Here is a 27,597-nt window from a genome sequence, read left to right as displayed (position 1 = left end):
AGTGACTTGCCCAAGGCCAAGCAAGAATTTGAACCCTAATCTCAAGCTCTGTAGTCCAGTGCTCAGACCACTACCCCATTTTGAAAAGATACAAGATTGAGCCAAATCATTTTCCTCTTTGCCAGTTGGCAACCCTAGGCAACTCCTTAAGAAACAAAAAGAAGCCATTTACAACAAATAATCTTTATTATTAAAGAACAATTCCAAGGAAACTAGGGTTCAAAAACAATGGTGTACACACAATTTTAGTGCTAATTTTAAAATATCATTAATATTAACATTAAAATCAGAAGGCTGCGGTTCATAACCCTCCTATTCCCACTGAAATCATCAGCAATTTTATATGGTGTTTTAAAGCTCCCAGTTTGCACAGGAAATGACATTTATGAACATCTTTTTTTTTTTCATCTTTTCCACTAGGGTGCTTAATTTAATCATAGTCTTGACTGAACACGTCAAAGTAGGACACAGTTTCCATTCTGCCCCCTCAGAATTCTGTCCTTTTGGTATGACAGTCTTTATCTTCAAAACTGCAGATAGTTAATCTTGCGAGTACACCGGTCTTGTAATACACCGGTAGTTCAACCACCACCACTAACAAAAAAAACCACAATTTATGATAAGACACTGGAAGGGTTTCAGGATCTTCTGGTCACATGTCTAGATAGCAGCTTCCTGCCTTCTTTTTCTATCACTTGTGATACTAACCCAGATACAAAGGAAGACAACAGAGATCAGAGAAGATGTTTTGCACTCTCGGTGTAATGCCTGTGACAGATAGTACTGAACTGAGCTGAAAAACATCCAGGCTGACTACTATGCCTTGAACACCAGCAAAATAATTCATATTCAGTGCAAAGTATTTCGCCCAGATTTCACACTGTATAAGCCACAGTGGCTCATAAAAATCCAGACTCAGATTGTATTGATAGACACACATTTCCCCTGGCTAAATGCAAATTGGTACAAAAGGGCATTTCTTTCCATGTACTTTTTTCTTCTTCCCAGCATGCATCAACCAATAGCTTTCCTTATTTTTCTGTAAATCCTGCCCCATCCAATCCCCTTCATGCCCCAGTGAATAAGGGGCTGTACATAAGAAGCATGCCGTGGCCCCAATCTGGCCTTTCTAGGGAGTGAAAAGGAGCTGCAAAAAGCAGCTCCTTTTTTGCACCCTAATAAGGGCACAATAGTAGTGCCACCCTGGCTATACAACACTTCTTCTGCACTGCATTGTGCGGACGTAGCACTGGAGAAGTGCCATGACACCACACACCATGTGGAGCAGCGGATGGCATCATAGTGCCCTGGGGGCGGATTCGGGGCATGCGTCATGTGAATATGACACTCCATCTCCATTACCAGGCCGGCCTTAATGGCCAGTCTGAAGAGCCCCTAAGTAAGGGAACTTTAAATGCCTCTTGACATAAGCAGCTTATTTTTCCTTTCTTTTTCTTCTTTGGTTCTATGAACACTGATCTTATTTCGATTAAGGATTCAAAGTGGAAAGGAAAGAATTAAGATGGGTGTTTACAGAATAAACTCTCTTTTGTCAGTGTGACGTTTGACCTGAAGAAGCTTTATTTTGGCCCGTCTGTTTGGGTCCATAGTCAGTGACCAGAGATTAGGGAAACTGAAGTGTCAAAGCTTGAACCATTGGCAATGTTACTGAGGAAGTCATGGAGTTGAAATCTAAAGTTAATATTTCCAAGCTCTGGAATTATAGATATAAAGACATGCAACATAAGAAAAATTTGCTTTCAGCTTCATGGTTATGAGCTTCCAGAGGTATGATGGTGACCACTGCTGGAAACATATTCAGTTAGATGGATGAAATCTTGTCTGATTAGGGATGGGATGACTAATATATGGATTTTGGAAGTGTGAAGATAACAAATGGTTGTTTGGTGTGAACTGATTTCCATTCAGAACTGTTATCTAGTACACCTCTCTGTTATCTGTTGTACCTCTCTAATAAATTAGATGGAACATAAGAACTGGTAAAGACTTTAGCTATGAACAATTCCAGCTGTTAAACATCATGGATACATTTATTTGACTAGTCTACAGGGAAGCTAATGATTTTCCCAGTTATCCTTAAATCAAGAATTTCCATTAAGCGGAGTCAAATCTCACCACGGAAGCCTAAACAGCTTTTACAAATATAAATTACAACTACTCACTTTTAAATTCACACATCCAGGTTTTACATACAAGTTCAGTTTTCTTTTGACTCTGGCTTTGGACTCAGTATTCCTCTACAAAACCATGTATTTAACTATCATTTCCTCTCACCAGGGGGTTCTATGATCTTTGGAGGCTGTTGTCAATAACCACATTCTCAGCATTCTCAGCAAACCACAATTCTCATAATACTATGGGAGAAACCATGGCAGTTACACTGAAAAGAAACTGCTTTACATCTCTGAGATTATTTTATCAATTAGATGATAAAATCTTCTTAGATGGAGAAAGTAAACTTTGGTATTTCACTCAAAGCAACACAACTTCCATTATTAAATAAAAAAGCTCCAAAATTTTCCATCATAATAATCGTGACTATGCAGCCATTCTTAAATATTCAAGTTTGGTTTTCCATCGGTTTATACAACTGGGAGTAAAATGGCACCAGTGCCATTAGGTAGAGAGTTCCACTCAGATCCTCATGTAGAGAGGTTCTCATCCCAACAGGGAGTGGCCTGCACCCACTATGAATGTGATACTGTTTTTCATCTGCTGCACTAAAAGCATTTTGGCAAGGAATATCTCAGTTTTGTGTTGATGGATACGGAGACTTAAAATACTTTGCACTCATTAACAGAGAAAAACTTTCTCCTGGCTCGTTTTTTCGCTTGATTCACTGCAGTCCGGACAGCACACTCAAAAACCTGCTGCACTCCCCTGTTGTTGAGAGATGAGCACTCCACGTAGCCTTTGGCTCGAATGTCTTTGGCCAGTCGCTTGCCATGCACTGGACTGATACAGCCTGCACTATGAGGTCCCATTTCCCTCTGGTCAGTCTGGGTAGCCACCACTAAAATTGGGATTCGGGGCAAGTGGGTCCGGATCTCTGTGACCCATTTGTTTCTCAAGCTGAGGAAGGAATTGCGGTTGGCCACTGAGTAGCACATTAAGACTACATCTGCCTGTTGATAGGAAAGGGGGCGAATGCCTTTGAAGGAATCATTGCCAGCAGTGTCCCAAAGACCTAAGCTAATCTGGACGCCATCTAGGAAAACGTCGACCCCTGTGTTTTCATAAACTGTTGGCCGGTATGTCTCTGGAAAAGTCTCCGAGGTAAATCTTAGAAGCAGAGCTGTTTTCCCAACGGCAGCATCTCCGACCAAAACGCATTTGACTGAGTCCAACATTTTTTCTAAGTCTAAAATGGAGCCCGGAGGAACAGTCCCAGGAGGGCTATTATTGTTAACACCATTCAGTTGGGAGCCATAATGTTTTCTGTGGCATGTCTTGGTGCTGAACTCAAGGACTCAAAATTTCTTGCGCCCCACACTCTTCAGTGCTTCAATTAGTCCAGCTAGTTTCCTACAACAGTAAGAGAATAGATTTTAGTGGCAAGTAAAAAAGAAATTATTTCTTGTTATTACAGATCCTACTCTCTCCCTTCAAAATCCTCAGAAGAGCCTACATGGCTTTCCCTAGGTCCCATAGCTTTTTAATCCTTACAAAAAACCTTAGGACAAGAGGGACAAACATATGGCCTTCCACATGTTGGACTGCAACTACCATCAGCTGTAGCCAGCATAGCCAATGGTAAAAGATGATACAAACCTCAAGCCAACAACCTCCAGAGAGCATTAAGGTCCCCACTTTTGTTTTAGAAAATGCCACTTGTTTAAAACTGATTCTAAAACCCAAGAAGAATCAAATATTAATAAACCAATATTAGCCACCAACAGAAAAGCTTGAGCAACAAAATACACCTAGGAATTGCAGCATAGGAGAGATAACTCCAGGCTGGAGGGAGGAATATTTCACCTTCCAGCTGGTTTGAACATATTTCCCTCATTCCTCACTGCTGATTATGTTGGACAGGACTGGCAAGGAGTTACAGCTCAACAATATCTGAAAAGCTACATATCGCCCATCTAGTGAAAGTTATGCAGTAGTTTGGATCAGTGCTACACAAAATGGTGGTCCTTGAACCAGTGCTGATTCCTAAGCCATTGGCTGCTGGTTCCTAGTAAGTTACCAGGAAAGGAAGAAACAGTTGTACCCAATGGGCACAAATATAGGGTTGGTCCCTATCACACTGGGGGGAAATAGTTGCCGGTCCACCATATCAGGGAAGCACTGGTTTAGATTGTGAGGATGGTCTTGTTAAGCTTCGTGACTGCAAGCAATTTGAATCTGACTCTCTCTGATCTAAACCCAAAATTAACTATTATGCCACACCACCTTTCTAGATGTACTTTTGTGTAGTAGTTGCAAGTGTTTCCAATTCTTTTTCTTTAATTAGGATTACACTTCTAATGGGTGGGAGTGGGAATTCTGGCAGCATATACAGTATCAATGTATCAATGATATGTTCAATCAGTGAAATTAGTTACTACTAAGTTAGTTGTAACAACCTTCTTCAAACCCTGTATTCAAGGCCCTTATCAGATGAGTGTGGAACTGGGGGGTCTTCTGCACTGGGCGATTCGAATTCGCGTTATTTCGCAAAGTACTGTCATACCTGGGAGTCCTTCAGCATTGGCAGGATTCAAATTGGCCAATCTGCATTCGCGCGAAGTGCATTCAGTGCAGAATGTTTTGTCACACCGGTGCTCAACATGAGGATTGGCCGATTCGTATCGGCCGCCTCGCACATGCTCAGTGGTGCCCTGCATGGGTTGCGACCTTAAACGCTTCCGGGGTGAAAGGGGAGGTCCCGTCATGACAGCCCGGTAAACAGCTGGAGAGCCAGCTCATGCACATTAACAATTGCAATACAACGTGCCCATTACTGTTTCCTCTCTACATTCCTGCTTGGTTTTAATGTTACCATGACCTTCCCTTGCAACAAATTAGCAATGCCCGGTTCTACGTGTGTGTGTGTGAGTGTGTGAGTATGTATTCTGGGGGGGGAGGAGCAGTTCCAGCGGCTGTCAAAGAGGCTGGATGGCCATCTAAGTAAATGGGGATGCTTTGATTAAGAGTTCCTCCTCCTCCTCCCGGCTTGGGATCCAGCCTGGGCTGCATCCCAGGCAGGGAACAGGCGTGGGGCCGCTAGAATCGCGGCGATCGCCGCCGTTCCAACGGCCTCCTCCTCCTCCTCCCGGCTTGAGAGGCAGCAGTCAAACAGATCCCGTCATTATCCCATCATTAACCTGTCGTTAAAGTGACATTGGCCGGCATTTTGCATTAACGGAAGTATGTGTTAATGGAATGCTACTTTAATGACAGATTAATGGCAGGCTCAGCACTACGATTTGAAAGCTTTTCACATCATCACAGTCACGGATGAGTTAAGGACAGGGTAAGGATGGGGGAGCGATCCCATCTCTATCAAGTCCCTGTGTGAAAACCTCCACTGTTGTCATTGGTCATTCTAAAATTTGTAGTTTTGTGGGATATTTAGCCTTCTCTGTCAGAGAGCTATGGTACCACAACAAACTACAGATTCCAGGACTCTGTAGGATGGAGCCATGGCAATTAAAGCAGCATCTAACTGATTATTTTTGCAGTCAAGAGACGTAGATCCATCAAGTAGTACAACATGCAGGCTATGGAATATGAAACACTAGGAATTTATTTATCTGTGTGCCAAGCATGAGTGCATGCATGTGCACATGCCCGCACATCTGGGAAACAATTGCAAAGCATTTAGCAGCCATGGAATTTTCCATTTTCCTAGACTATGGGAAAAAAATACTTTTTTGGACTATAAGTCCCAGACTGACCATCATTCTGTAATCTGTAGCTAAAAAGAATTGACTTTCCCTAGATTTGTGTTTTTCCCTTGCCTTCAATAGGAGGACTGTACCTTTCATGTTCAGTGAAGAAGGTGAATCTTACCTCCTGGGTGTTTGCCTCCAACATAAATTTTGTTGCCTTCTGATGTGGAGATCAACCTGGGGACAAGAAGTAGAACACCTCAACCCAAAGTCATTTCATTTTCTCCATATGTCTGATGAAGAAAGCTATTGACAAAAGAACTTCTACTCATGTGTTGTTGCTAGAAATTAACCTAAATGATCCTGAGAAACAGATTTTTTGGATCTTATAAAGAGCTTCAATCTAATCCACCCTGGTGACTTTCATTCTGACTTCTTCTCAGCAGTACTTATAAGGCAGTTATTGCATGAGAAACCATTTCCTGGAAGACAATACTTGCAACATGAATGATGCAGAGTAGTCTGGAGAGAGAGTGAGAAAAAGACCTATCTTGGCCTTCAAGCGCTCCTGAAGGGCTTCCCCAAGTGACACTGATACTTCTCTAAATGTATGGCCTTTCACCATTGCATCAGAGCTAGAAAGGGCTTTATAGGCCAGGCACTTTAAAATATGGGCATCCTGGAACACATTATGGTTTCTTATGCATCCTTTTTTTGGTTGAGATTGCTGCAGGGTCAGTCCAATACATTTTACAGTTTGAGGCAACAGCCAAGATGGCACCCCTTCTTTTTCATATTCAGAAGCCAACTGGATTGGTTGAACTTGGTTCAACAGAAGCAATGGAATAGGGTCCTTTAATTAAATGTGCCAGACTAGCTTACAAGTGGAGGACAGACCTAAAGAGAGGGAAAAGGCAAGTCAGGCTTGGGAGGAATAGATGAAGGGCCGCCACTGTTGTTCTCAGCTTCTGCCATAGCTCAAATGATTGCTGTATATACTCATATATAAGCCTACAAATTTTATTCAAAAAATCAGCCCCAAAAACCTGGGTCGGCATATCCATGGATCAACATAAGTACTGTACCTAAACTTTTATGAAAAAAGGAACCATCCTTTTCTGTAAGTGGCAAAAGGTAAGAACGTAGTCCATCCTAGGAGAACCTAAAAGAAGCACTGGCCTGCTCTATTCTGCTGCAGCACCACTTCTGACCTTTTTGAATGCTGGGGGGGGGGGTGGAATGGTGGAGATGTTTCTCCTCAAAGAAGCCCTAAGAAAGTAAAGAGGGTCAGTGTTTCTTTTAGGTTCTCCCAGGATGGACTAAACTCTCACCTTTCTCCATTCTACTCAAAGAGAGTGGTTCCTTTTTTGACATGAGTTAGCACTGCACCTTAAACCTAGCCTTTACATCGTTTCTGACATGTGCGCATTTTACTAGTTCTGCCAGCACCTGATTGCCTTCCCTACATTTCACACAGCCATTATTTACTGTACTTCCCTCTTTATCCATCCAGCCTTTAGGGTGAGAACAAACAGTTATCCATGCTGGAATTTTGTACATTCGTTGGCATTGTTTTCCTTTCCTTCATCCTTTATCCCTTTGTTACATGCCTCTACGTTTTGCCCTTGCCTTATCCACAGGTCATATCAAAACCCATAATTTTGGCTCCAAAACCTGCCTTTGACTTCTATACATGGTCAACTTATACACAAGTATATCTATGTTGCTATGCCACCTGATAGAGAGCAGGCTTTAAGGGTGTGAAGGGGGGGAATGGATGTGAAAGGTAGGCTGGGTTTCAGAATGCATTTTAAAAGGGTTTATTATACAAATTAGTTCAACACTTTTCAGCAAGGAAATATTTGTACGGCCCCTTTCTGGGGTTGTTTTTTAAAGGGGGGATCAGACGTACACATGCATTAATAATTATAAGCAAGGCAATAATTATAACCTAAAGGGGTAAAAAACCAGTGTATGTATACATGCCTCATATTAATTTGCATCTAGAATAAAGCAAAGAATAATTTACTGAGTCAGATATATGCATGTAAAACAATACTTTCTAGATACTTACAAACTAGTTTGAAAATCAGTCTGGAGGGATTTCAAAAAATGTTTGGCTCCACAACTTGCACCTGGCAACTGATAATTCTGAGAACAGGAGGTGAATCATTGTACTGTGGCATTCTCTCTCTCTCTCTCTCTCTCTCTCTCAAGGTTATTCACATCTCCTTGGTAGCAAGGGACGTAGGGATTGTTTGAAGCCTGAACTGTAAAGCAGATTGGGGTTAACTCCAGAACTTCCAAATGTTAGATAATACTTTTTCCATAATGACATAAAATCTGGTTGAGAAAAGAAATGGGCTGAGGATCCAAACTGTAGTGCTGAAGTCTATTGCTTTGGAGATCAAGTCTTCACTCCATAAGTGTGTGTTGCTAAATTAATATAATTAAGACAGCCTTGATACACACAGTGAGAAGAAATGCAATAGTACATATTCAGAGGAAAACTATGGCAAACCTCCTTTGAATAATCTAAACAAAAAAAACTATGATAAGCCCTATCATGAGTCCAAGTTCGTGCAAAGGCATGTAACAACACAAAACAATGCTTTGCTTCTAACTCTGAGAACTAATACATACCAAAGTCTTGATTTCATAGGCCAAAAGGTCCTTTCTCTCATTCTGGAGTCATCTTGTTCTGATGACACCTGGCCCAAACCCTGGCTCTGGTTTGAGCTATCTGGACCACATCCAGAATGTCCAATGCCAAAACCAGGGGGGAAAAAAACCCAAAAACTTATATTCCACTGAGTCATGGCAGTTAAAGTGGTGTCAAACTGAATTGTTTCTGCAGCCTTAGTATCTCTTTCATAGGAGGTTTATTGGATGTTTCTAGTTCCTTCTGCTTTTGAAAGGGAGGGAGGCCAGCAAGGAGCCTACCAAACTCCCTAAGATAAGATAAGACATGAGTTAGAAGTGACTCCTAAGTTTGTTTGCCTTAGAAACAGAATATACACTATGTTCTATATCACATGAACCCTGGGCAGAAATGGGATTTAAAGTAGAAAAAAAACACAAACGTGGGATGTTTTTCAGACTATGTTTCTTACAAAGAGCAATAATGAGAAAATAAAAGGGAATGGAAAGTTGACAGAAATGATACCTTTTTAACTTTTAGGAACTTCCCAAAAATAAAAAGATGTCAATTTTGTCAACTTTCCATTCGCTTTATTTTCGTGTTGTTGCTCTTTGGGACAAACACATTTGTTTTTTCTACTTTTAAAATCCCATTTCTGCATGGGATTCGTCAAGTGTGATAAGTTCCTAGGAGTGACTGGCAAGGAACAACATTTGAGTGAATAAATGAGAATCTCTCCATTCATGTTATTTTGACACAGGAGTGGGAGAAAACATTTGCATAGGGAAGATTAATATACCAGTTTTATGAACTAACAGAGATTTGGGCATTCTCCTAAGTGAGACAATAGGGGACTCCTATGGAGGGTCAACTATTAAAAGTTTCAGCCTATAAAACCCAGATTCATTAAGCACGACTCACTTGTTAACTATCCTCTCAACACTGAGGGATACAGGGATTTGTTAAAGCTGAGGGCACATAACTAGTGAGTATTGCCTCCCGCTCAAGATGATAAGTAGTAGTAGGCCCCCTTTCCCCCCAATTTAGGATTCAAGGTGATTTATGAGTTACATGCAGGAAGACAAGTTGAAGCCACTTGGGGAAGGAGCAGAGAAAAAAGTGGAGGCTTCCCCATTGGGTATACTGCTGGCAGTGTCAGCAATAACATTGTGATCTTCATTTAGTAGCTATGCACTCCAGTAATCTGATAATCTGTTAAGGGATAGAGTAAGCATGAAATTGCAAAAGTGGAGTTAAATTGAAGCTTTGCCAAAACTTTATCATGACTTGTTTATCTTACTCTAAACAGTAATGATTTCACATATATCATGCTCACTGCACACCAGCCCCTGTGACTTGATTATGATTACTTGGGTCAACTGACATGCTCAGCATCCCAGGGTGCAGTTCCACTGCAAAATTAAAGCAGTTTGATACCACTTTAACTACATGATTCTTATTCTAGCATGATTATTAATCAGGAAGAACACACAAGCTAGAAGATTCTACAGAAGTTTGCTTTTGACTGAGCCTACTGGGAAGGGTGAGATTATGTCCACTCCTCTCCTCTCCTCTTTGCTGACTTCATTCAATGGAAACTACTTTTGTATTTTGAACTCAATTTGCAGGAAATGAATTAAGCAGAGGACAAAGGAGGAAAGAGGGATGGGTAGTGGGAAACTGGGACATTTAAAAAGCAGCTGAAAAAGTAGAATGACAAAGAATTAATTGGGAATGTCACTGGCAAATAGGGATAGTTGGATGGTACCGTCTTTAAGCAGTCACCAGACCGAATTTTCATTTGAATGAATTTAGCACAATTCATTTGCATATTTTACACCCTTTTTTATATATGTAGCATTTTGTTGTTGCTGTTGTCGTTAATGAGTTTTCTTTTCAAAACCCACTCTGGGAAGGATTGTATACAAAGCATTTTCTCTATGACTCAGTTTAACCCCTTCCCCATTATCATTATTTTAAAAATCAGTTTGTCCTCAAATAGTTTTGCAGCCCCAATGACTTGTCAAAAAGATGCACCCTAGAATCATTTGCTACATTGCTGAGATAGCCTGGGTACATCACTCAGAATGCCCAAGGCTGTAATAATAATCAGTTCAAGAATTGCAATAAGGCTCTTTAACCCTCTTTGCAAAGAACCTTGGCATAAACAGCTCCCTCAAGCAATCCCTTGAGTTGTCTAGATAGTCAGACTCAATAATAGTGAGCTGCCTGTGTTCCTACTCAGATAGATGTGTAGCAGTGCAAGATTCACCACAAGAGCCTATTGTCAGAATGTTTTCCTGGGACTGTGGAAAACAAGGTTTTGGTTCCCAAAGAGCTATGAAATTCACCGGTTGACCTTAATCTGTCATTCTTTCTTCACATGGCCTATCTCACAGGGGAGTGTGAGGATAACATGGAAAAGAGAGTTATATCCATCACTTTAAGCTCATTGGTGGAAACCTAGAATCCAACATCATTACCAACCATTACAGCTTTGTGAAACAGCTCACATTTTGTGATTCTGGATTAAGTACATTTTTTCTTGTGCCAGATAACAGTTCATCTGCATGCAAAGACAGCTGTTTCCACATGCAGAAAGATGTTCTCAAAATTGCAACCTTTGTCCTAACTACTAATTTCTTAACAGAATAATTAATGTACAAGGCTGTCCCAAGACACTGGGCTGCCTGAGGCAAAGGACACAAAGCTCCCCCTGCCTTTCAGATACAAAATTGCCTAGAATAATAAGCAAATCTTACTTTGGGCCGGTACACACCGGCGGTGAAACGCCGCCTCTCATTGCTGTGCAGCATTGCCGCAGCAACCAAATTGCAGGGCAGCTTCAAACTGCAAATTTTTAATCCTACCCTGAAGTGGGATTCTTTTTAAAGGCATCATATGATATGTTATACATATTAGAACAAAATCTTCCCTTCTTTTCTCCTCCTTAAAAAAAAGTTATAGCACTATAGTGCATCAGTTAATTGACACTTTTGCACTATAACTCTTTTTTTAAAATTCAGAGAGAAGAAAACTTGCCTTTTAGATCATAAGACTGCCTCATCAAACCACATTCAGTTTTTAGACAATCCTTGAAAAGTACAGAACCAAGAAATCACTGCAAAAAGCACCTCACCCTCAGAACAGAACTTATGGATGAGGAGACCTCAACAATGAGCAAAACCCAAGGAGCTATATTTCAAGAACTCATGTGTCTTTAGATAAATCTAGAAGAGCCCTTAGATGACACTGAGGAGTACAGAGAGATGCAGGGGAAGGTCTGTTTTCTTCTGCAAGATATTCACTAGAGCAACTGAGTCATTTTCTGCCTCAGAACTGGACTAGATTGTACAAGATCCAAATATTTATTCAGGGAGACATGAACCTAGGTTGCCACAATGTGATCAAACACCTAGTATAACAGATTTGTGAATTATATGGCCCTCCAGATGTTGCTGAACTGCACTTCCTGGCAGTCCTAGCTGACATAGCCTATAGGGAGGAATGCTGGATATTGTAATCCAACAACATCTGGAAAGACACAAGACTCCCACCTCTTTTAATAACAATGCAATGTTAGAAATATGGATAGCACATTTTTAAATTTCGGACAGTGGTTTGAGTGCTGGACTACGATTCTGAGAAACAAAAGGTTAAAATCCCCGCTCAGCCATGGAAACTCACTTGGGCAAGTCTTACAGGCAATAACAAACCTCTGAGTAAATCCTGTCACAAAAATCCAAGTCTCTCTAACTCAGACTTGACTGGAAGATACATAACAGCAATCACAACATAGAACTATTTCTGAACAAAGAATGCACTGTTGTTCCCTATAGCACATCTGAAATATGATTCTTAATTAAAGAGGTATTTATAGCATCTGCTGCCCAGCTAGACTAGGGATGGACAACTTCACTGGGTCCAGGGGCCAATTCTATGTTCCTCAGACCTTCCGGGGATTGTGTAGACTGTGGGAGTGGGGGAGGGATGAACAAAAGTGGCTGGACATCTACTCATTTTGGCAGATTGGTATTTTTTGATAGTGCATGTGGCCCCTGCAACCTACTGGAAAGTTAATTTGCTGCTTCCCCATGCTTCCAGGAAAGCAGTTCACACACCCTCTTTTTTTGGCCAGAAAAAGTTAGTTTCAGAGATACACTGTGCCTGTCCCTGAGTCGATGATCTTAATCTGACAGGATGAGAATTCACATCTCCAAACTACATATCTGCAATAGGACTCTGGCACAATGATTTAGATCAAAGCAACTGCATGGAGACAAGAGTTCAATCTCCCCTTCCTCAGCATTGCTTCATGTACCAAATTCAAACCACTCCCTCACAGCAACTTTTAATTAAAAATTGAAACATCAGCTACAGGACTGCTGATCCTGCAGTCTTAAAGAGCAACTAAATTATTGTACAACTATCTCTTTAGCCACAAATTTAGTTAATCCGTTATAAAATATGAGAGTGTGCAATCCGTTATAAAATGTGAGAGTAATTTAAATTATTCTTACCTTCCTCCTCTACACATATCTTCTTGTATAAATGATTCTGATCAAAAGTGCTTCCGTGGAATACTTATCCTCCATGCACTGAAAAAGAAAGCCAAATAGGAAACTATTATAATGAATTAAATGCTATACAGTATTTTATTGAAAAATGAAAACATAATGTAAGGGGCTCATGCAAGAAGGGATGGCAGACCATTCTTGATTACAACAACCATTAGATTCTCTTCTCTGCTGAGTAAAACTACTCTCTTCCTTTCTTAGCATTTTTTTCCTGCCAGTTTAAAACTGGCCAAACTCATAAATACTGTCTGCCATCAGGATAAGTTTTACCAGCTAATCTTCTGATTTTTGGGTTGTTTTGTAAGGTACCTCCTGCTCAAAAGTGGCAGCTCTATTTTATTGCTTTGAACACAGCTTCCAGTCTGCCAACCATCAGTTGTCAGAATGCAGCAAGTTTTGAGGAAACTGCCAATAAATAATAACATGGGAAAAAATACAGTGTGGTACTAGTCGCTACATAATGGGGAAGAATGCCAGTCTGCCACAATAGATAGCTTGAGAAACACTGGGTTAGTAAAAAACACACACAGGGAATTGATCCAAAATGGCCCAATGGAAGAACTAATAAGAGGCAAAACCAGAATGACAGACAAAGCCCTAGAAGCATTCATGTATGTCTGATCACTGCTGAATATTTTCACATGACAACAGTGTACATATGTGGTCATTTTCTACCACTTATTACTGTGTGTGCGCTTTCTAAATGCAAGCATGATTTCATTATGGGAATGACACCTAGAATATTTCAGAAAAAGATCAGATGGAAACTATAGCTGTAAATATATACAGTATATACAGTAGTCACATTTAGGAAATTGTTTGAGTTGGCTTCAGACTGGGCTAACAATTATTTAGTACCTACTGGTTTTAGAAAAGCCTAAGGTCAAGTACCTTAATATGCATCCTCAGATTTTTGAAGATATGGAATACAAGACACAATTTACAGAGAAGTTAATCTTTGATTTTCATAGCCCTGAAACTCAGAGGGTGAGCTTTCTATAGATTTTTCTACTCCTTACTAACAGGAGAAGGAACAATTCTATGGTAAATGGTTTCTCTAGTCAGGAATTATGTGCTTTAGAGCTATGCCATAATGTCACCGCACTAGATGACTCTAGATTGTTCAGATTGTGACCATGCAGATGGACGCAGGCTGATTATGTGGCATAGTATGCAACAAAGACAGGCATTCAACACAGATTAGGTAACCAATAAAGTACATCCAAAATGCCACCAACCTTTAGAAAAGTAATTAGTTTTACATATAATATGTGTTTAGAATCTGTTGCCCAAAAGTATCTGTGAGAGTAAGGGAGGGCTGCTCAACCTAAGGCTGGAAACACACATTTGACATCATGGCTATGAACAGCTGGGAGCCACAATGATTCCCAGTTGCCTGATGTGTATATTTCTTGGTGGACCCTGAAAAAAATAGTCTTTGCAGAGCAGATCTGGACTGAAAGACATATTTCTATCAAAGAAACTAGAATCTCGACAATCAGCTGTTTGGTAGGGGGAAAGTTACTTGCTGGGAGACAGCCCTCCTTTCCCTACTAAACAGCTAGTTGGCAGAATTAAGAATCTTCAAAGAATTATATATATATATCTCCAGATCTTCCAGGTTCTGTGCTGGTTGGGGAGTCTGGGAACTGCAGTCCAAAAAGTGACTTTTCCCAAGCTTTTCAAATTTATAAAATAGGTGACAGATGTACAACCCCAGATTGATGTTTTGGTCATAGGAACTGCAGGGAGAAATGTTCAATCTAGTTATGGATATACTTGGACATCTGATTTCATGTTCATGTAGCTCCTAGCTAGACTGAAGCAAAAATATATTAAGTAGCCTGTATAATTGCCTTTTCCATATAGGAGAGCTAATGTGGCATAGTGGTCTGAGTGTTGGACTATGCCTCTGGAGACCAGTGTTCAATTTCCAGCTTGGCCATGAAACGTACGGGCTGGCCTTGGGCAAGCCACTCTCTATCAGAGATAGGCAATGATAAACATCCTCTGAATAAATCTTGCCAAGAACAACCCATGATAGATCAACCTTAGTGTCGCCATAAGTTGGAAATGACTTGAAGACACAACAACAACAACATGTTCTGTTACACCAGTGTAAGGCATGTCTTAGAGTGATGAACAGCAGAAGTAGGTGATGGGCAGAAAAAGCCATCACCTGAGAAAGAGTTCCCAGCAGCTCCAAACAGCTCAGGAGCTGGCAGGGCTGCTTTCTCTTTAGAAAACAAACAAGATTAGGATATCAATACTGTGTATGTGCTTGCCTGCATGCATGCATCCATGCATATGTCCAAGTATAACAATATTAAAAGACACAATCTAGTAAATAATCAATTGTTCCCATTTTTAAAGTATACAGGCCAAACTTATAAATAACAGCACAAGTAAATGCCTATAAGGTATAAAACAATAGTTGGAGGGAAATGGATGGTCACAGGTCATGGTAGGTCTTCATTCAGGTGGTATGAAGTAAATTCAGATGGCATGAAGAGGCATTTTTATTTTGTAAGAATTTATATTGATGTGTTAGACTTGAGCTGGAGGTGGGGGGGGGGATGAAAGAACTTAATTGGTCACTAAGGTAGTTTGTTGTGTGCCTTCAAGTTCTTTCCAGCTTATGGTGACCCTAAGGCAAACCTATCACAGGGTTTTCTGCGGCTGAGAGTGTGTGAAGTTTACCGCATTAAAGTTGGAACAGCCCTTAAGCATTCTTAAAGGGACCATTCCTGGAACGGGAGGCAGTGGGGAATGCTGTATATCGCACAGTGGGAACGCCACCACCACTGCTGAGCATTCCCATTCCATTCTGGAAGTGTTCCAGAGGGCCGATTTTCGAGAAAGCTTGAGAAAGCATTCCTGAAAATCGGCCCTGGGGAACGCTCCCAGAACGGAAGGGGAACGCTTGGCGGCGGCAGCATTCCCGCTGTGCGATATACAGCATTCGCTGCCACCTCCCGTTCCAGGAACAGATCCTTTAAGAACGCTTAAGGGCCGGTCCAATTTTAATGTGGTCAACTCCTGTGTCTTACCCACTGTCACCCAGTGGATTTCCATGGTCAAGCAGGGAACTGATCCCTGATCTCCAGAGTTATATAAGTTAAAGAACTGTTCAGAATCGTTCTTCAAAAATCGGCTGCTGTGGGACGGATGGGGAATGGATTGGGGACTCCCAGCAGCATCGACGGCATTCTCCCATGTGATAACATGCGTTTTTCCCCATTCCATTCCCTTTCCCATTCCACTCCATTCCCATTCTCCAAGCCTCATGCAATAAACTCCATAGTCCAACACTCAAACCACTACACCACACAGGTGCTCCACAGAGGTAGATCACAGGACAAAAGTCAACTGGTCTCTACTTGAATGAAGACCTTTGTCCATCTACTTTTCTTCAACTGTTGATTTATACCTTATGGACCTTCACTCATTGCAGCTTGTTTATAAGTTGGATTGTGATTATATAATAGTGTTATGATGTCTTTTTTGTTACACATGCACGCACACATACAATATTTATATCCTGACTTTGTTTTTATTGTTTGTGTGAGTTAGGTCTTCTGTCCCGTTCTTTTGTTCAGCTTTCTCTGTAGAGAGAGATTACTTCTTATGCTTCCCCCAGCCCCACCACTGCAGGGCCCATGGCCATTTCACCCTTGTTACTGCACCACCTCCACCGGTGTAATTGTTGTCTTTACATGCTTTATAAAATACAAGAAGTTAGGAAACAAAATAAAGATAGAGTTAATCATGCACACAGAGAAAAATACTGTATTCACTTGCCTGTTTATTGGATGGACTTTTAGGGAAGGGAGCTTTGTTTAAACATTGGTTAGTTTATTTAATGAATTTGTTGTTGTGTGCCAGCCACCGGATGATCCTGGACAAGTCTGTACTTTGAAGGGAAGCAGGAATCAGTAAACTCAAATCCAATCTGTGGTTAAACATCTTTACTTACTGGTTACAGTTATATAACTACCCTGGTGGATTGACCCAGTTAATATTGGTAGACAACTATAAATCTTCTTCGGAAACAGCTATCCATGAGAAACTGAGCATTTTTGGATTTTCCAGTAACACCATTCTAAGGTTAGGATTAGATCAGGTAAAATCAGGTGTGAAGCAAAGGATTCTGGATATAGAAGGTCAGACAGATTTTGCTGCGTTTTCCAATTACATATTTGCAAACAACCAAATGCTGGCTTCTAATCCGACTACATACTTATGTTACAGTACCTAAATTTAAGAAAACTTTATCATTAGCTTGAGTTGATTTTCTCCCAACAACAGTACTGGAAGGGAAATGAATTCCGATTCTGTCCTTGTGATACTGGTGCCATAAAAACTACAGTTCATGTATTTTAATTCCAATTTTATAAGGCCATTCACCACCAACTGAATACCCCGCTTTTAATTAAATTTCTGGGATACTGATGTTTTTGATTTGTGTTATTTGTTGGATAGTCAGAACGAGACTGTTATACTTAAAGTAGCAAACTTTTTCTACATTGTGTGTAAGATACATCTTCAAACGGTTAATAATCAGAGGTTAAACTTGCTCCTTGTTTTAATTATTGTACTCATTATTGATATATTGGTCAATGAATGAAATAAATGGTTATCGTTTAAAAAAAGAACAAGCTTTTGTTAACATTCAGCATTTTAAAATGAATTTGAATGGAAAAAGAAAGGATACGCTACGCTTTCACTCATTTAAATCAATGGATTGATTATAAAAAGGAGGTAGATCACAAATTCCTATAAACTCAACTTGTTTGTGAGAAGCTAATAAAACATAAAAGTTTAAAAATCCAGGCTTCTAAGTTTAATTCCAAAAAATATAGCTAATGTTATCATCTTTGTTGGCATGCTTTTAATTTTAAGGATTTAAAAAATGAGAATGTACAGGTTATAATCTAGCAAAAATTTAGGTGTAGTCACATCTATTGTTAATAGACCATCCACTTGTAATACATCATTGTGTCAAATGTCTCTCCTCTTCAGATTACTGTACACCTGGAGAGTAGAGGACATTTTTGCAAACTATATTCTGTGTGGCATGTTTTTTTCCCCCTTGAGTTGTGTGATTTCATGTAGTTAAGATGCAGAGACACACACAATAAAGGACTATATATTTCTGATATATAAAATATAACACCAATTTTCTTTTACAGATGTGTACAGAGTTTTATTATTATTAATTATTATGATTTGGGACTTAAAGCAGCTTACAATGTAAAGGAAAAATATAATTAAAACACACAAAAAATGAATATTAAAATAGAATTAAATTTATAGTATTAAAACATAGTATCAAGTTAAATTAATTAAATGCAATTAATATATATTTAAAAAAACGATTACAACTGTTTAGTTTAAAACAATACAGCACCACCTGTTTTTTTTTAAAGCTCTTTGTTTTAAAAACCTGAAGGTTTAGCCTTTTTAGAGGGCATTCAACCTCCCCGGGAAGCGAGGCATCCAATAAGAAGGCCCTCTCTCAAATCTTCACTAAGTGTGCTTGTGACAGTAGTTGGACTGAGAGAAGGGCATCTCCTGATAATCTCAGGCTTGTGTAGGAAGATACGGTCCATCAGATAGTGTGAACCAGAGGCATAGTTGGTTTTATAGGTCATGACCAGCACTTTGCATTATGCCCAGAAACAAACTGGCAGCCAGTGAAGCTATTTCAACAAGGATATATATTTATACATACATTTAACTTTAACACAGCCCAGTTGCACACATTCAGCTGAATAAAGCACATATATAAATATCCCATCAAATCTTGGAAGCTCAATATGGTCAGTCTTGGTTAATATTTGGATAGGAGACCACCAAAATTACAAATTGCTGCAGGCTATATTTCAGAGGAAGGAATGAGCAAAGCTACGTCTGAGTATTCCTTGCCTAAGATAACCATATAAAATTCATGAGGTCACCATATGTCAACAGGCGATTTGAAGATGCACACACACATATATATGAAAGGGTGGATCAATACTTAATCATACTTATTCATCCATAGAGTAGAATGACTGAATTGGACTTAAGTTAGTTATTGGCTGGAATTGTGCTGGTTTATATCTCTATGTTCTTATGGAAGGAGGTATGCCATTGTGCAATGACTCCCTTCAACAACTTAATTCGTTGGTTCTGCTACAACTATTTAGTGGCCAGGGGAAGGCAGGAAAGACCAGGCAGTGACCAACTGTATTTCTTCAGCTGCAAATACAGGGGAAAAAATCATCCTCCTTCCTAGATGTTGCTTGACTGTCCCTCACTGGACATTAAAATGACCATGGAGTATGTTCTCACAGTTGCCCTGTAGATTGTACTGATGCAGAGAAGGGGAGAAGACAGATGTTTACATCCTGCTAATCTGATGTAGAATCTCAACCACTGATTTCAGTTGATTCGCTCTAACCCCAAAGAGAGAATATCATGAACTGGCAGTTGATTTGGATTACTTGAATGTTTTATGTTTGGGGCTGCCTTAGAAAATAGTCCAAAAACATCAGCCCAGATTGTTAACTGAGACTGAATGATATGATCAAATTAATCCAGTTGTTTTCCATCTAATTCAACGGTGTGGTTTGAACCTTTTATACCCCTAAATGACTTGGGTTCAGGTTACTTGATGGGGCTGCATCAAGATTCATGTAAAATGTCTCAGTTTTAAAAATGCCTATTAACCCAAATGAGTTAGTACAACATATTACTTACATTGCAGCTTTACAACCACCTGCAGGGATTTTGAAAAGAATGTTTCCAAAGGTTATGCCTGTCAACTGAGAAGTAGAAGGCAGAGCATTATACTATTCCATTTTTTTTCATGGTGTACCAAGGACACCCTTATCATGCAGTTCTACAACAAGGTGGAAATTCAGGGGAACTTCTTGAGAATTAAAAGAAATGCACAAGGAAGAATTTTTTTTTTATGAATCAGCTATAGGACAGGGGATATCCTTAACAACAGCCTGTCTTTAACAACAGTTTTAACAGAGTTTCACAGATAACACCACTGATCTTTTCAAAAAAGAGGAAAGAAAAAAACAGGAAAGAAAAATTAATTCCAGAATAAATTGCAGTTTGACTTATGATAACATAACCTAAAAATTGCAGAGCAGTATCAGAAAATATTGACAAATCTTATAGGTCATATCATATATACTCGTGTACAAGTTGACCTCATGTATAAGTCGAGGGAAGGTTTCAGGGTCAAAATCCTGGATTTTGATATGACCTGTGGATAAGACGAGGGTAAAACTCGGAAAGATGGAAAGGGGAAAATCCCTCCTTCTCCTTCTCTGGACCTCTCCCAACCTATTCCCAGGTGCTGGAGGAGAAGTTTAAGATCGGATTGAGAAAGGAAGCAAGTAGATTTAAATGGAGAGTTGTTTCCATAGGATTGCAAAATGGACTAAAGATAGAAGCAAGTGATTTTAAATGGAGAGGTTTTTTCATAGGAAGCAAGGTCTTGCCAAAGGGACTGAAGAGATGTTTTTAAATGGAGAGGTGTTTTTTTTAATAGCAAGCCAGGTCTTGCAAAACAAAGCAGAGAGAGAAACAAGTGGATTTAAATGGGGAGTTTTTTTTCCATAGGAATCCAGTTCCTGCAAAACGGAGCAGAGAGAGAAGTAAGTAGATTTAAATGGTGAGCTTTTCTGATAGGAAGCAAAGACTTGCAAAGCGGACTTGAGGGGGAAGGAATTAGTGTCAATGGAGATTGTGGTATCAGGCTTGCTTGCTTTAGGACCTTTCTAAGCACAGCTGATGTACAGACCCTTATATAAGTCTACCCAAAATTTTAGGAGCAAATTTGGGGCATAAATTTCTCGACTTATAGTTGAGTACATACAGTACATGGGTGGCAGGAAAAGCCCTTTGTTTCTTTTAAGAGGACTCATAGTACTTTTGATTTATTAATAAGAAATGATTTCAGAAGACATCAACATGTGCATCCCAACATTCTACCATCAGCAACAGCCTTGCAAGGCTGTCCACCCATGTGGACATTGTACATATTGTTAGTATACTTTAAATATAACAACATTTACAAATCATAATGAAAAAAACATACACCCTAAAACAATTTTCAGCTTGTAGCACCCCATATGTGATTTATGCCATTGGATGCAACAAATTATATAGAGAAAAACATCTAGAGCTTTAAAAATCCATATAGGGGAATATTTTAGCAATATTAGGAACAGAAGATCAGGTGCCCCTTTGGTTGACCACTTTCTGTAACATGGTCACTCCTTTAAGGATATGCCTTTTTGGGTGCTGGAGAATATTTTTTTCTCAGAATGAGAGGGCCCTGGTTAAAAAAGAAATGGATTGGCTATTGAGACTTGCCATATTAGTCCCCCATGGTCTAAATGTGAACTGAAGCTGCATCCACATTGCAGAAATAATCCAGGTTGACATCACATTAACTGCCATGGCTTAATGCTATGGAATCCTTGGACCTGTAGTTTATTTTGAAACCAGAGCTCTCTGACAGAGAAGTCTAAATGCCTCACAAAACTACAATTTCCAGAATTCCATAGTATTGAGACATGGCAGTTAAAGCATTGTCAAATGGCATTAATTCTGCCATGTGGACGTCGCCAGAAAGTATATCCGTCTTCTTTATAATTTGGGTTTTCACATATTCCCTAAATTTCCACTCTGCTGTAGAATTGCTGTGATAAGGGTGGCCTTGGTTAAAAATGGAACAGTGTAATGGCCTGCCTCCTACTTCTCAGATTATTAATTGCCAAGCATAACTTTGGTAACACTCTTTTTGGAATCCCTGCAGATAGTTTTAAAGTTGCATTGTAAGTAATATTCTGTACTACCATATTTGGGTTAACAGGCATTTTAAAAATTGATAAATCTGCCATGCATATTAATGGAAGATATATGTAAACAAAATTGATATGGCAAATTGTAACTTGTATCCTGTTATAATTTCAATTGTCCCTTTTCTTTCTTTTATCTTCTCATAGTCCCTGAAGAAGGCTGTTAGATATTCCTAGGCCAGAATGCATTGGACTAACTGCAAGAGTAAAACCATCTTTTTCAATACGCTTAGGGTTGCCATATCCCGCCCCCCGGCGGGACAGTCCCGGTTTGGGCGGTGCCGTCCCGGTCCCGGTCCGGTTTGGCGCCCAAAACCGGGACGGCCCTGCCACCGTGGCCACCGCGGCCCCGCGGTGGCTCCAAGGCCTTGCTGAGGCCTGGGAGGCTCTCCGCGGTTGGAGCTCCAGCCGCGGAGATGCTCCCTCCCGGGCCCCAGCGAGCCTTTGAGGCTCCTCCGCGGTCGGAGCTCGGCCGCGGGGCCTCCAGGCCTCCGTGAGGCCAGGGAGGAGGGGGGCCGCTTCCCACCGCGGCCATCGCCGCAATGAGGGCGGCCCCCGCCTCCTTCCCGGCCTGGGAGCCGGCTGAGGCTTCTCCTCAGGCGGGGAGGAGGAGGAGGCCGCTTCCCCCCGCGGCGATCGCCGCGATGAGGAACAGCCTCCGCCTCTTTCCCGGCCTGGGAGCCGGCCTAGGCTCCCTCTCAGGCCGGGAGGAGGGGGAGGAAGCCCGGCACCGGGCAATCGCCGCAATGCCAAGCTTTCCCCCGCCCTTCCCGGCCTGAGAGCCGGCCTAGCTTCCTCCCAGGCCGGGAGGAGGGGGAGGCTGCTTGGCACCGTGGCAATCGCCGCATGCCAAGCTTCCCCCCGCCCTTCCAGCCTGAGAGCCGGCCTAGGCTTCCTCTCAGGCCGGGGAGGGGGGAGGGCTTGGCACCGTGGCAATCGCCGCGATGCCAAGCTTCCCCCCGCCCTTCCGGGCCTGAGAGCCGGCCTAGGCTTCTCTCAGGCCGGGAGGAGGGGGAGGCTGCTGGCACCGCGGCAATCGACGCGATGCCAAGCGGCCCCCGTTTCCTTCGCTGGGAGCCGGCCTTGGCGTCCTCCGAAGCCGGGATTAGGAGGAGGAGGACAGGGTTTGAAAATGTAGGCCTTTTTTTTTTTAATTTCCTAGCCAGATTTAAAAAAAAAAGTCCTACATTTTCAACTGGTCCTACATTTGTCCCGGTCCTCCATTATGGCAACCCTAAATACGCTGGGACTTGCTTTTAGATCTTTGCACATAATTTTTTCTCTGTTGCTTTTGAAATTATTTTGTTTTTATCTTGAGTATGTTTTTGTTGTTAATTTTTCATATCATAGACTATAAAATAAAAATATCTGTATGCTCCCAGAAAACTATGGTACCTGTATTGGGCATTTGAAAACAAATGTAACAAATCAGTGTTTTAAACCCTGGGTATAATTGTGGCCTTTTCCTGTAGACCAGGGGCAGGGAAAATGTGCCTCCTTGGATATTATTAGACTACAAGATCCATCACAGCTGAATAGCAATCTCAGAGATATTTGTTCCTACTCTTTTTCTCAAAGAAAGCAAATTAAGAAGATATTCAGAATTATATAGACATGTACTCTGATACATGGTTGACCATGATATCAGCCATGGTATTCTCCTGGGCTGCCTCGCTTGGATGGGATTTAGGAGATGGGATGTCATTGTCCTGACCCAGTTCCACCCTTCATGGATGATTGCGGGAAGGATTTTCAGACAATGTCACGCTTATCTGGACATTATCCCATTTGGAAAGCACAAGTGACGGTGATCACATGAAAGATTTTCATATCATGTCGTGCTGATCCTGTCATTGTCCGGTAATTGAAGTGGCATTACCCGGCATTTTGTATCAACGGGAGTTCGTGTTAATGCAATGCTGGATCAGAACGACATTATGCTCTGTCACCGCTCCAAAAACTTAGAATGACCTGCCGGAAGAGATTTGCCAGTTATCCTCACTTGAGGCTTTTAAAAAGGCGACAAAAACCTTTCCCTTCCGACAGGCCTTCCCCGATTGATAATGTCCAGAACCAATTGAATCCCCCTTTTATTATTTTTATTATTTGTGATTTGTTTTTAACTTTGATGTATTGTTATGTACTTTTTAAACATTTTTTTTACTGTTTAATTTTACAGTTGGGAGGGAGGGTTGGGTCGGGGTTTTGTGGGGCTTGGTTTTTTTATTGTTGTATATTGTGTTTTCTTTGTTTTTACCTGCCTCGATTCTCAATCGGAAGAGGCAAGATGTAAATAAATATTTTTATTATTATTATCATCATCATCATCATCATCATCATCATCATCATGCCATCACTGTCATGGACGGGATAAGGACAGGAGAGTGATCCCATCCCTATCCCATCTGTTGTGTGATAATCTCTATTGAGGCACTGTTTTAAAGTGGCTCCCCTCCTTTCTGGAGGGGCCACTGGCTGTGGGGTACCTCTATTTTGTCCTCTATACTATTTAACATATACATGAAACCACTGGAAGAGGTCATCTGAAGTTTTGGAGTACAGTGCCATCAATATGTGCATGATCCCTAATTCTACTACTGTACTCCTTTCTAGCTCAATCCAAGGGGGCAGTCTTAGTCCTAAAGCAGTATCTGTCATCAGTAATGGACTGGATGAGGGGCCATTTAATCCAAACAGAGGTGATCCTAGTCAGTCAAAAGGCAGATCTGGGAATAGGATTCAGCCTAAATTTGAGGGGGTTATACTCCAGTTTAGCAGTTTAGATGTATGCCTAGATTCCAGTTTGAACCTGGAAGGCCCAGGTTTCTACAGTAGCCAGGAGTGCTTTTGCACATTTAAAGCTTGTGTACCAATTGTGTCTGTTCCTTAAAACATTGGATCTTGCCGTGGTGAAACACACCTTAGTTACATCTCATTTGAACTACTGTAATGTGCTGTACATGGGGCTGCTTTTGAAGAGTGTTTGGAAACCTCAGCTGGTCCAAAGAGCTGCCCCCAGACTTTTAACTTAGGCAGGTTATATAAACCATACTATCTCATTAAAATGGGATAATAAAAGTGTGGCTGGACTGTATCCTAAGCAATTGGATCATGCAATTTCATACAGACACTCATCTTATCATTGGTTATTTCTAAAGGTAAATCAAATAATAATTAGTCAAATGAGAAGAAAGTTCATAACTTACATAATATGACAGGAAATATTACAGTGGGCCCTTGGTGTCCACTGGGGTTTGGTTCCAAGACTCCTCACCCCCACCCCATGGATATCAAAATCCATGGATGCTCAAGTCCTATTAAATATACTGGTGTAGTAAAATGGTGTCCCCTATATGAAATACCAAGGTCCAAGTTTGCTTTGGGAAATTTATATATTTTTTGAATATTTTCAAGCCATAGATGCTTGAGTCCAAAGAATCCATGGATATCAAGCATCGACTGTATTTGTGATTGACTTTAAAATAATACTAATAAGTTACATGACATAATAACCCAGCCTTTGTTACATTTATCAACCCAGCCTGTGACTTTTGCTTCTCCGGTTCCACTATCCTAAACCATCTGAACATGCCTTGTTGACTTCATTTTTGCTCCTTGGATGTCCCTTAGCCTTGGTCTGTTCTTCCCATCTCAAAATTCCAACCTGCCAACTTTATTCTTTCAAATCCCTCCTCAAAACCCACCATGTCCATAAAGCCTTTGTCTGAGCCCTTTCACCCTCATTGTCTTCAACTGAAAACAGATGTGTGTGTGATTTAAGGGATTGCTTACCCCACAATCCAGCTTCACCCATAGCTTCTTTACCTCTTACCTATTGCCTGGAGCAAATTTTAGATTGGAAACTTTTCAACACAGAAAGAAACCTCTAGTTTTGCTGTTACTTCCTGTAGTACCATGAATGTGGCATGTCACAGTTCCTATAAAAATAAATATTAGCAAAAACACAAACAACCGAAGTCAAAAGTATGGCTAAAAACCACACACTTCAGCCCTAGTTTTAGCATTCTTCTGCCATAGGTTCTGGTAGTTGTTAAGTATAGAAAAGCCACCAAGTGCTATCAGACCAATAGAGGTTCCCACAGAAGATCAGACAATAGGCTGTCCATACAGCCTTCTCTGTATGGACAATCGAACATTCAAGACGTTAGATCCCACAACCACAGCCTTCAAGAAAAGATGCTTCAAATGAAAGAATTCTGAGCCCAGATATTTGTTTTGACTAGTAGAACTGAATGCAAACTACAATCCTTCCATGCACACACAAATTCACTTCTGGGGATGCTTCCTTCTATTCAGCAGAATAATCTGTCGAGAGTGACACCTGAGGACACCCCAGTAGATCTACCGCTAGTAAATTCAGTTCTAAAATTTGGTCACCTCTGGCCTAAAAAGCACCACACATTCACACAATCACATGTATGCTCTGATTTACTGCACCAGGTATTGGAAGCATTGCAAACACTGATCTCAGCAATGTGTGACCTACAGAATTCTGATAAATTCCCACCTGCCTCCTGAGTTTACAAGCACAAAGCTACTTGTGTAGCACTTTGGGCCACATGAACACCTGTGTATAACAGTTCTCATGTAAGGAGTGGAAAACCCCTGTGTACACTACAGAAACTAAAAGAGTACAACCAAGTAAAAGCATTTATAGCCCAGCAACAGATGCTGGCAAAATGTCAGGAATAAACTCTTCATAGCCTGAAAAACCCACAAAAAATATGGATGCTGGCCATGAAAGCCTTCGACTTTACAAAAGCTTTTATGTTTGAAATCTCACTGATTTTAAAAGGTGCATTTATGTTTGCTTGTACCTGTTGGAAGAGAATCAGTGAAAGGTGTTTTTATTTTGACCAGATGTTCAAAGAAAGGGAGCAAAGGAGAAGGACAGGCAGAACAACTTACCAGATGAAGGCTGCTAAACAAGGTCCCTTGTCGGCTTTGGCAACAAAATCTTTTCATCGGAAGATGATGACGATTTTTTTTAGAAGTTTTTCTTCCCAGCTGCAATTTCACAGCAGACTACCATCTTCAGTCTTACAGAGAAAAAACAAACCATATGAAGCCACCAAGTTTTCACATGAACCCCGAGGGAATCCAGTTGCTTCAACTGCCTGGATGGTCAGAGCAGAAGAAACAGCAGCTTTGGAAGTGAAGAAGAAAAGATCAGGGAACAGTGGTGTACGAGTCAGTTTCCTGAAGGCTTCTCTGCTCTGTCTGTGTGGGTTTCATTGTGGGCTGCCTCATCATGATCAAGACAACCTGAGGATGTCAAGCATGAAGTGAGGAGGAGGTGCCTGGCCTGTGGCAGCTTGCTTTTCCTTGCCAGCACTGTTACCATTACCACCTCCTCCAAACCTTAATGCTTTTCTCAGCGTGAAATGCAAGCACAGGCCAATCTACCATTATCTCTACCCTCCCTGTGCAAGTGAGGAAGCCTTCTCATCTGCTTTTGAAGTAATTTTTCAAGTTCTGTTTCAAAGAACAAAAGGATGATGCAGTGGGTCATTTGCACCCGTGATGGAAGACATCTGCACAGTGCTTGGGACTCATAGCAAGGGCTTTTAAATCAGTCTGCTTATGGTGGCTTTCTTCTTAGCAAAAAGGAGTGGGAGTCATGCATCTCATGGGCCACATGCATCCCCAAA

General features: G+C 40.9%; 1 protein-coding gene across 2 annotated transcripts; it reads right to left on the bottom strand.

The window, feature by feature from the left end:
* Positions 1 to 211: 211 nt before the first annotated feature.
* On the bottom strand, positions 212 to 27,135 carry RHOH (ras homolog family member H). 2 transcript variants are annotated; one of them, XM_042466623.1, is made up of 4 exons: positions 26,855 to 27,135; positions 13,002 to 13,079; positions 6,022 to 6,077; positions 212 to 3,546 (listed from the first exon to the last, which is right to left on the bottom strand). In XM_042466623.1, the coding sequence occupies exon 4, from the start codon at positions 3,369 to 3,371 to the stop codon at positions 2,796 to 2,798; it is 576 nt and encodes a 191-aa protein (XP_042322557.1). In that variant the 5' UTR covers positions 3,372 to 3,546; positions 6,022 to 6,077; positions 13,002 to 13,079; positions 26,855 to 27,135; the 3' UTR covers positions 212 to 2,795. The 2 variants fall into 2 exon arrangements, with proteins under 2 accessions (XP_042322557.1, XP_042322558.1); XM_042466624.1 differs by lacking the exons at positions 13,002 to 13,079; positions 26,855 to 27,135 and adding an exon at positions 7,915 to 8,046.
* Between the last annotated feature and the right edge of the window lie 462 nt (positions 27,136 to 27,597).

This window comes from Sceloporus undulatus, chromosome 5 (assembly GCF_019175285.1).
Source record: "Sceloporus undulatus isolate JIND9_A2432 ecotype Alabama chromosome 5, SceUnd_v1.1, whole genome shotgun sequence".
Lineage (NCBI taxonomy): Eukaryota > Metazoa > Chordata > Lepidosauria > Squamata > Phrynosomatidae > Sceloporus > Sceloporus undulatus.
Note: the sequence above shows the minus strand (reverse complement) of the source record. Positions and strands in the feature narration are given on the sequence as shown.

Bases quoted from the DNA above. Each gene is read 5' to 3' on its own strand.
- RHOH (XM_042466623.1), bottom strand. From the start codon at position 3,371: ATGTTGGACTCAGTCAAATGCGTTTTGGTCGGAGATGCTGCCGTTGGG.